Source organism: Oncorhynchus masou, chromosome 15 (assembly GCF_036934945.1).
Source record: "Oncorhynchus masou masou isolate Uvic2021 chromosome 15, UVic_Omas_1.1, whole genome shotgun sequence".
NCBI lineage: Eukaryota > Metazoa > Chordata > Actinopteri > Salmoniformes > Salmonidae > Oncorhynchus > Oncorhynchus masou.
This window is the reverse complement of record NC_088226.1, coordinates 63,205,728-63,216,563: the sequence shown is the minus strand read 5'-3', so window position 1 is coordinate 63,216,563 and position 10,836 is coordinate 63,205,728. Positions and strand designations below refer to the sequence as shown.

The 10,836-nt window shown below is 38.2% G+C and overlaps 1 protein-coding gene across 2 annotated transcripts; it reads right to left on the bottom strand.

Moving 5' to 3' along the window:
- Positions 1 to 3,266: 3,266 nt before the first annotated feature.
- On the bottom strand, positions 3,267 to 9,961 carry LOC135555159 (ladderlectin-like). 2 transcript variants are annotated; one of them, XM_064987508.1, is made up of 6 exons: positions 9,878 to 9,961; positions 9,368 to 9,455; positions 9,049 to 9,164; positions 8,476 to 8,625; positions 3,686 to 3,800; positions 3,267 to 3,522 (listed from the first exon to the last, which is right to left on the bottom strand). In XM_064987508.1, exons 2-6 carry the CDS (start codon positions 9,441 to 9,443, stop codon positions 3,431 to 3,433), a joined length of 549 nt encoding a protein of 182 aa, XP_064843580.1. In that variant the 5' UTR covers positions 9,444 to 9,455; positions 9,878 to 9,961; the 3' UTR covers positions 3,267 to 3,430. The 2 variants fall into 2 exon arrangements, with proteins under 2 accessions (XP_064843580.1, XP_064843579.1); XM_064987507.1 differs by lacking the exon at positions 9,878 to 9,961 and adding an exon at positions 9,564 to 9,596.
- Positions 9,962 to 10,836: the final 875 nt, after the last annotated feature.

Genomic DNA, 10,836 nt, shown 5'->3' with positions numbered 1-10,836 from the left:
CCATTGAGAAAAGCAATTTACCCTAATTCCTCTGGATAAGAACGTCTGCTAAAATGACAAAAGAAGGACTCCTGCAAAACTGAGGTTAAGGTAGTGATGTCATGTGTGCTATTCTGGTGCTGAACTGTGGACCTACAGTTGAAGTCGGAAGTTTACAGACACCTTAGCCAAATTCATTTCAACTCCGTTTTTCACAATTCCTGACATTTAATCCTAGTAAAAATTCCCTGTCTTAGTAAGTTAGGATCACCACTTTATTTTAAGAATGTGAAATGTCAGAATAATAGTAGAGAGAATTATTTATTTCAGCTTTAATTTCTTTCATCACATTCCCAGTGGGTCAGAAGTTTACAAACACTCAATTAGTATTTGTTTGCATTGCCTTTAAATTGTTTAACTTGGGTCAAACCTTTCAGGTAGCCTTCCACAAGCTTCCCACAATAAGTTGGGTGAATTTCTCCTTCCTGAGCAGTATGACGGCTGCGTGGTGTTTATACGTGTGTACTATTGTTTGTACAGATGAATGTGGCACCTTCAGACATTTGGAAATTGCTTAAACTTCCTGACTGCTGTCTTGAAATGTTGGTTCAATATATACACATAATTTTCCATCCTCATGTTGTCATCTATTTTGTGAAGTGCACCAGTCCCTCCTGCAGCAAAGCACCCACACAACATGAAGCTGCCACCTACCTGCTTCACGTTTGGAATGGTGTTCTTCGGTTTGCAAGCCTCCCCCTGTTTCCTCCAAACATAACGATGGTCATTATGGCCAAACAATTATATTTTTGTTTCATCAGACCAAAGGACATTTCTCCAAAAAGTACGATCTTTGTCCCAATGTGCAGTTGCAAACCGTACTCTGGCTTTTTTATGGCGGTTTTGGAGCAGTGGCTTCTTCCTTGCTGAGCGGCCTTTCAGGTTATGTCGATATAGGACTTGTTTTACTGTGGAAATAGATACTTTTGTACCTGTTTCCTTCAGCATCTTCACAAGGTCCTTTGTTGTTGTTCTGGGATTGATTTGCACTTTTCGCACCAAAGTACATACATCTCCAGGAGACAGAATGCGTCTCCTTCCTGAGCAGTATGACGGCTGCGTGGTGTTTATACGTGTGTACTATTGTTTGTACAGATGAATGTGGCACCTTCAGACATTTGGAAATTGCTCCCAAGGATGAACCAGACTTGTGGAGGTATCCCATTTTATTCTGAGGTCTTGGCTGATTTCCTTTGATTTTCCCATGATGTCAAGCAAAGAAGCACTGCTTTTGAAGGTCGGATTTGACATACATCCACAGGTACACCTCCAATTGACTCAAATTATATCAATTAGCCTATCAGAAGCTTCTTGAGACATGACATAATTTTCTGGATTTTTCAAGCTGTTTAAAGGCACAGTCAACTTAGTGAATGTAAACTTCTGACCCACTGGAATTGTGATACAGTGAATTGTACGTGAAATAATCTGTCTGTAAACAATTGTTGGAAAAATTACTTGTGTCATGCACAAAGTAGATGTCCTAACCGACTGCCAAAACTATAGTTTGTTAACAAGAAATATGTGGAGTGGTCGAAAAACAAGTTTTAATGACTCCTACCTAAGTGTATTTAAAACTTCCGACTTGAACTGTACATGTGGTGCAGAGATTTTTTAGTAGCTTGTGTTGTGGAATTATTCTGTGATTAAAACACTTACATTTTAATTAATGTGTTGGACTAATTAATCATGAATTGGTAACTAGATTCTGATTAAGGGAAAGTTATACCTTACAGACGTATTCCCTTGTGCCTATTTGTACACGGATCAAACATGTAATAATGTAGCGTGGGGACTGACAGATTGTTTCCATGATGCACTTGGTCAGAAACGTAGCAGTTTCATAGGAACTTAAAATTACAACAGGAAAATATTGCAGGTTTAAAGAAAGTTTGTGTCAATTCCAAGCAGTTTGCCAGGGCGACGATGAGATTTTCCAATTTCATAACACATTTCCTGCAATTGTACACATTTTGCCATAGGGTGGAGAGAAATGTTTGCAGTTTTAAACCACATTTCCTGTAATTTTACACATTTTGCCATCCATGTTAATATGATATCTGAGTGAGAGAGACTAATGAAATCAATGGGGTCCCCCTGGAGGTGTGAATGTAGCAGAAGTGAGCTGCAGGTGAGTTCTAGTACCCATTGTGATGTCATCCCGCCTGAGACTGTCTGCCTGTACTGTCTCCTCTCTGTCATAAACATGGGTTGGTAGACCAGTGGTTGGCACGTTATCTTCAAGTGTCATTTGATGAGTGTTCACGTCCCATGAAGCCTAAAATTATACATAGGCTTTCATCATTATTAATATATAACGTACATAGGAGCTCATTAATAATCTTTCAATAATGATGTTAATGTAAAATTACAATGTGAGGTTTTGTACATAAAGAAATAACCCTACATTTTGAGTAGAAAATCTGGAATGAAACTTACTATCCTATTCTGTCTATATTCAACTGGCAAATGTTGTTTGAAGTACAGCTGCCCAACATAACTATTGACCGGTCTTCTCATCAACTTGTCACTGGAAACAGTTTTTGTGTTTACCAATGTAATGTAACATGATGTGCTAGGCTATAATATTATAGTATACTATATCGTATTCACACTCTCACTCATTCAGCAAGTACAAAGTAGCAAATAACAAAACTAAATGTGTTGATTATCATGATCATGTTGATGTAATTATACTACATAGCTGTTAACAGAGGGAAAAAACATGTCACACTGTGACTATCACACCATTCCATACAACTCTAATATATTTGGCTGGAACAAGCACATCTTGTACTCACACATGTCTATAACCAGTGAGAGTTTGGAAACAAAAAGCTACATTCTGTGATTCTAAGAACAGTCAAACGGCTGACCCGTTACTTGGTATAGAGAGAATGGATGATGTAGGGAAACGTAACGCCTCTCAAATTCATAGACAGCGCTCTAACGGTCTATGACAACCACATGATAATGTTTGACTTATTTTAAAGCAATATTCATTGTTTGATTACATTCATGTTGTTTGTGGAGTAATACAACCTTTTTGGTTATACAAGAAATCAATTATAAATTAAATTCTCCAAGAATAATTGAAAGAATATCAAAGAATTTAAATGACCGCTGAACAGACTCCCAGATCTTAGACTATCTTAACGAAACACTTCAAAGGATTTGACAATTATGGAACTATCATTCATGTTTAAATAATGACTCCTGAGAGAAAATAATGTGTACACCTGTTTTATTGACAACAAACCACATCAACATTGTCTGCAACAAGTAACTAAACTTTCATTTTACAGCAACAAATAATCTTCATAAAGTATTTGATTTTACCATAAATATTGTTCAGTTAGGTTGCTGACACTACGCAGTAGAATGTTTGGTTTCAGTTGATAGTTTGACGGATTGAACAGGTCCTTATGGAGCACACAGAGGGATATCTCTTTCCACATAATTCATCATTCCAGGCATCTTTACCTTAAGAGGAAACACAGAATAGAAATGAACTCTCAAATCAATTCAGATATAAACATAAAAATTCAAATAAAAGTGTGTTTGTGTCAGATTTATTTGTTATACTTACTATGAATAACGTTTAATTTGATGAATGGATCAGTGAATGATAGTGGGCTTACTGTACCTCCAAAGTTCATCTGAACACATGCCTCTCTGGCACCGTTATAGTTATTGGGCTCGTCTTCCGCCCAGTTCTGGTGATTAAATGTAGATCCGTCACTCCAGAACCATAGCCTGTCCTGTGAGGAAGAACTGAGGTCTCAGTATCAAAGAAATCACATATAACTAGAACACAACCGTTTAAAGATGGAATCCGCAGTAGGGGGAAACAGCACCACTGACCGCCACACTAACATTGTTATTGATTTTGTTGCCAAGTTGAGGAGCGTTGAGCAGCATGTTAAAAATGGTGGTACATCATGTGCCCTTCTATAACACGTGCAATGATGTCTGAAGGGAAAAAGAGTGTTTGTTGTTTGCAGTAATTTATTTGTTGTTTTTGATATCATTTATACTTTTTGAATTATAACCATAGGCTTCAATGGGACATAATTTGATTATCTACTGCTCTTGAAATGTTAATGCTACAAACATTAAACCAACATTGACATGTACAGGCTGATGTACAGACTGACTCACCTTAGATTGCTGCAAAATAGCTTTTTGCTATCTTTTTGCTCATATAAAGCTCGTTCTATCCCCATTCATTTGAATGGTGTAACGCAGGCTTCGACATTCTAAACTGAAATCACTGCCACAGATTTTGTAATATTTAAACAATGTATGACTTATGATGCTATAGTACTCTATCTAGCCTACTATGCTGTCCCACTATAACCCACTGTGTCAGTTGATACTGCAGTGGGCATCTATAAGATCTTCCAAACCTAGGTCAGAGAATAGAGAATAGAGAGATTTTACTCCTAATCTGATGGGTTATATGAGTCTCATCAGTCCAAACCAGTTGAGAGTTACCAGCAGGTGTTTTGATAATATAAAAAGGCAGTGAGTCAGTGCTTCCTCCACCACAGACAAGACATTTCTTTGGAGTTGTTAACATAATGTTTTGATATTTTTATATGATCAACCCATAAATAATCTAGACCTACATGCAACAGTATATCTTGCGCTTAAGACAATGATTTCACATGAGGCATGATTTCACATGAGGCCTTATTCACATGATATGCCTAAATACATCTAACCACTAGGCTAATAAATAATCACATATTGTTTCCGACAATTTCAATAACCATGTTATTTCAAGTGGAATATCATGTTGTTAAAAGAATGGCTAAATTGGACATGCTTATAGAATTGGGTAATTGAAAGCATTTAGGGGCTATGTAAACTTTAATGGTGTTCGGTCAAAATAATAGCCCTTTCTAGCATCTATGCAACATTTCGGAAAGTAACTTGATGCCTACTGTTAGAAAAACCATTTAGCATTGTTAAATGGAAGTAACCACTGTGTGAATAAAACAGTAATTTTATCAAAATTCTGCTTATAACAAACATTATACTGTATGATTCAGTGCCATATGCCCAGGGTTGGGTACTGTAGGTTACTTTCTAAATGTAACTCGGTTACAATTACTAGTTACCTGTTCAAAATTGTAATCAGTAATGTAACTTTTGGATTACCCAAACTCAGTAATATGATAGCTCAAGAGGCATTAGAAGAAGATAAATTAATATTACCAATTGAACTACATTTTTTGCAGGATAAATTAATGTTAGAGTTTAAATAGCCATAAATGTTTAATTGTACTTGTGTTATTTATGTAGGCTTATACTACAGATAATAATATGATTAAACTACATCTTTACATGAAACAAAGAACAAAGTCTGTCAGATTTCCAGTCATTCCAATTCATAGAATACTCCTCTTGTTTAACCTGAGCATAACTTAAAACTAAGGACTGATTGGGATCATTGCTTTGAGTTGAATAAGAAATGCTGCTTTCGAATGGCATGCTCTGGGCACTAGCCTACCAAAAAATGGTATTTGTATGTGAAACATTTATGCCATTTGCTCCATTTGCTATAGGCCTACTGTTGACTTTTTTGTTGGTTACACTTTGATATCTTGAAAATTTGCAGCTATTTAAGTCTATCAAAAGAGCATGAGTTTGAGCATGTGTCCGTTAAACATATTGAAATATATATCATCATCAGAAATTAGATTGCAGTATTAAAATAGAGGGCAGCATTTTCACTTTTGGATAAATAGCGTGCCCAATTTCAACTTCCTGCTACTCATGCCAAGAATATAAGATATGCATATTATTAGTAGATTTGGATTCTAAAACTGTTTGAATCATGTCTGTGAGTATAACAGAACTTATGTAGCAGGCAAAACCCCGAGGACTAAACATTCATAAATTTGTTTTTTTTTGAGGTCACTGTCTATTCAATGAGTTTTCATTGGGGAACTATATTTCTGAGGCACTTGTTTGCAGTTCATACCTCTTCCACTTCCACTGGATGTCACCAGTCGTTGGAAAATGGCTGAGGTTATTCCTATGTGAAATGAAGAAGTGCGACCATCTTGAATAAGTGTAACTCTGTTGAGAGTTGGGCAAGACTAGAAAAGTAGTGTTAGTTTCCTCTTGTCCTGTATTGAAAGCATTTAGGCCCGTCTTCAATTTGATCGATTATTAAGGTTTAAAATACCTAAAGTTGTATTACAAAAGTATTTTGAAACGTTTTGGCAAAGTTTACAGGTAACTTTTGAGATATTTTGTAGTGGCTTTGCGCAAACTCGCCAAATAAATTGACATTTTGGATATATATGGACGGAATTATTCGAACAAAAGGACCAGAATTAGATTTTTATATAATTTTATTTGAATTTGCCGCTCTGCATTTCCCTGGCTTTTGGCCAAGTGGGACGCGACTGTCCCCCTATCCTAGAGAAGTTAAAAGCCCTGCTCTCGGCCTCATTCAATTAAACTAGTTATTGACAGTATGGAGACAGGCAGTGCAGGTGTTGCAAGAGTGCATTTTTCACTGGATGTCCACTAGTCACAAAAACAATTATTGATAGATAGCTTGAACTTAAATTCAACCATTATTGGGTTAAAATACACATATACATTTGTGAACAGTCACCCACAACTTAAAAACTGTCGATGCCTCAAATAGCTAAATGAGAGACCAGCAGTGTGATTCACATCAATAATAAGTAGATATGTAGATATCAATAATAAGTGATATCCGTATCGCCCGTAGGCTACACCACTGCTGTTGTCCTAACCTCCAAGTGTTTATTCAAGTTGGATAATCTTTGGATGCGGACAGCAGTTGCTCCCTTTGGAAGACATTGCCCTGTGTGAATTTAAGTATGCTCTCTCTAATTCTCTCTTTCTCTCTCTCGGAGGACCTGAGCCCTAGGACCATGCCTCAGGACTACCTGGCATGATGACTCCTTGCTGTCCCCAGTCCACGTGGCCATGCTGCTGCTCCAGTTTCAACTGTTCTGCCTGCGGCTATGGAACCCTGACCTGTACACCGGACGTGCTACCTGTCCCAGACCTGCTGTTTTCAACTCTCTACAGCAGGAGCGGTAGAGATACTCTAAATGATCGGCTATGAAAAGCCAACTGACATTTACTCCTGAGGTGCTGACTTGTTGCTCGACAACTACTGTGATTATTATTATTTGTAAACATTTATACATTTATTTGTAAACATTTATAAACATTTGAACATCTTGGCCATGTTCTGTTATAATCTCCACCTGGCACCACGAGAAGAGGACTGGTCACCCCTCACAGCCTGGTTCCTCTCTAGGTTTCTTCCTAGGTTCTGGCCTTTTTAGGGAGTTTTTCCTAGCCACCGTGCTTCAACACCGTGCATTGCTTGCTGTTTGGGGTTTTAGGCTGGGTTTCTGTACAGCACTTTGAGATATCAGCTGATGTAAGAAGGGCAATATAAATACATTTGATTTGACATAGCTTGGACTGTAGCCTACAAAAGCCTATTCCTGCTCTTTTCCCGCAATCCATCAAACACATTTGGTGTCATAGTGGTCTCCGACTTGAAGTCATATTCGCTCAGGTTGAACAAAGTTAAACTTGCAACTTTTTTAAATGCTGATTTGAATGTTTTGACAAAACAGAAAGATGTCAACAACTAAATAATATTCTAACATCCTTTCTGAATTGAAAAGTAATCCTAGAAGTAATCATCCAGTTTTTCTAAAGTGTCAGTAATCCGATTACAATATTTTGTTCTGGGAATGTAACAGATTAGTTTTTTTGCAATCCATTACATGTAATGTGTTAATCCCCAACCCTGAATATGCCTATCACATTATTTAAAATATTAGAATTGGTCAAACAAAACAGAAAATGCATCCCAACATATTAGGAAATGATCCTAAGTATGCAAACAGATCCTGTCAGGTGCAAATTATATCAAACGTTTTACCATTGCAACATTTAATGTAATGTCATGTTTACCATGGTCATCTGAAGGGTGCTATAGAGTTCACAGCTGCCGAAGCCTCATTGCGATTGGCTATTCACCATAATTTGTAACATGTCAATGAGCATCATCACTATCTTTCCTTTGTCGTACCTCAAAATGTCATGATTACCAGCTGAGATAAACTTTAGTGACTTGATTTTACTCCTGGCTCAGAGTTTGTCTGAGCAGTGTCTTAACATCACCCCAAAAGTTATTTTGTCTTAAAACAGGTTTAACAGGATTCATTTTCTGACACGTTTTGTGAGTACGGCCCTGACTTCACAAGTGACCCTTGACATATTGATGAGCATACCAAAAATCCTATTCATCTGTGAGTATACTATAGCTGGACTGTTCAGGTAGAGTAAACATTTCACTTTTACAGTAGTAATTTTCTATTAAGGTATTTGAACTTTTACTCAAATATGACAATTGGGTACCTTTTCCACATTTGCCTGAACAGCATCATATCCTCCAATCCAGGTCAGAGGGAAATCGCCAGTCTTGATCAACACCACCGCCTGTAGAAATTGGGACTCCCTAGAGCTGTGCACAGATGCCAGGTTTGCTCCAAGGAACATACAGTGGCGCTAGAGCAAGCCATAGACAGGGACAAAGACATGTCATAATGTAGGTATTAGTCAGTTGTCCAGTCTTTGTGAGAATTTGTGGTCTAGGACTCTCACAATCAAATATTGGCCATCACAACTAATGTTCTTTGAAATAGGCTCATCGAGATATTAGTGTCTATATTAGTGTCTATGTCTTAACTAATGGCCTGTGGGTTCCAATATACAGGAGTTCTGACTCCACACATTAAATAAATATTGCAAAGCCTAGAAATGTCTAACTAGACAATAACTTAAAGGGGAGGTTCAGTATTTTACATACTGGACATCCATGTGATGCCTGTTACAATAAGGCAAAATCCCCTTTAAGGTAACATCACACCAAATATGCAAGTTGATTTCAATTGAACTTCTTTAATTCACAGTAGAGGGTATGCATTATACCTCTGCTTCAGGCCATGTCCTTGCAGTCTGGACAAACATGAAGCAGCGTGAATTAAACCGGAACCAGTCTGTGGGGCATGGGCTTTTTTTATCTGCTGCAGATGCCACCATAGCATCTGTAAGGAGAAGACACAGGGCACATTAGAAATAGCAGCCAACTTTCAAGGTGGGTTGAGACTGACTGATCTACAAATCACCTGGCATCATAAATAACTACTCAATATTATTTGTAGATCAGTCATTCCACACACACTAACACTCACCCCCCCCCCCCCGCTACAACATAAAAAATATGTTTGAGTGTGAGGTGAACTCTTACTTGCTTCATCCAGAGTTAAGGCTTCGCTCAGTGCAATGGCAGCGCTGAGAAGCAGAAGAATGGTCAACATCGCCATGGTGATAGTCTCCTGGGAGAGAAAGAGAGAGCGAGAGACACACACACAGACAGACAGTGAAAGAGAAGCCATCAAGTCAAAGTCAGTGAGTACTTCAGAGTGTAGGTAAGTTTCCCTAACCTCTCTTGGAGTACCCCCAGCCATTCCACTTATCGGATATATTCCAGTACTATTACATTAGAGCAGATTCAGCTAATGTAGGGCTGAGGAATACCAAGTATCATGTGTTCCACCACATAGAGGAGATTAGCCAAGCACACATGAATATGCATGTCCCCAAATGGCACCCTATTCCATATATAGTGCAGTACTTTTAACCAGGGTTAAATGTGCTCTATGGGCCCTGGTGAAAAGTAGTGCACTATATAGGGAATAGGGTGCCATTTGGCATGCATTCAGATACAGTTTTAGATGAACAGATGTTGAAATCTCACCTTCTAAAATGTTCCGTTGTAGCTTCACTTCTTCGGAGATCTTCAGAGGTCTTCACTGGGTATCTCTCTCTCTCTCTGTCCTGCCTGTGTGTTGAGTTCTACCTCTCCCTACTCCCCTTTTTTAAGGACCTGTCCAGTCAGACCCCTCCCTCTTTTTCTCTCATCCTTTAACCCCCTTGCATTCTGTCTGTCCAGCTCAAGACCTGCTGGACCTGTCCGATAGCTACCTGTTTGACAGGGTTGGGTTCAATCCAATTTGTCATTTGTATTTATAATTTAAAAATTAGCAACTTTGAAATAAATTAATGGGTTGCACGTTGCGTCACAATTTTGATATGAAGATTCTCCTGAGCACAGGTACCCGACTGAAGGTTTTACTTAATTCTACCTAATTGGCGCTGATGAAGACATAGTCTAAAGTGCATTTAGTGGCTTGGAAACACAATGACATTCAGAAGGCAAACCATTAGTAGAAAAACCTTTGTCATCATTGTGGTGTTGTTAGAATTACTTTTTTTGCAGTATAACTAGCTAGCTTGCTCTGGAATTTTAGCTAAATTGGAATTATGTCTTAAATTTGAATGTGCAGCCAACCCTGCTGTCTGTCTGAGGTCTAATTATTAACTGTTTTCATCCCAAAGTCACTGCATCAGAGATGGGCCACTCCACCCCTAAGGGGCTTACCAGGGCTGTGTCCCAAATGCCACCCGATCATTTTTGTATACTCTACCAGACAAAAGTTTGGACACACCTACTCATTCCAGGGTTTTTCTATATTTTTACTATTTTCTACATTGTAGAATAATAGTGAAGACATTAAAACTATGAAATAACACATGTGGAATCATGTAGTAACCAAAAAAGTGCTAAACAAATCAAAATAAATGTTATATAGGGCCTCCTGGGAGGCGCAGTGGTAGCTGTGCCACCAGAGACTCTGGGTTCGAGCCCAGGCTCTG

Coding starts and splice junctions, on each gene's coding strand:
- LOC135555159 (XM_064987507.1), bottom strand. CDS start 9,587: ATGGCTGGGGGTACTCCAAGAGAG. Junction 9,456..9,563: donor CTGGGGGTACTCCAAGAGAG/GTTAGGGAAACT, acceptor TTTCTCTCCCAG/GAGACTATCACCATGGCGAT. Junction 8,626..9,048: donor GGACATGGCCTGAAGCAGAG/GTATAATGCATA, acceptor GGCTTGCTCTAG/CGCCACTGTATGTTCCTTGG.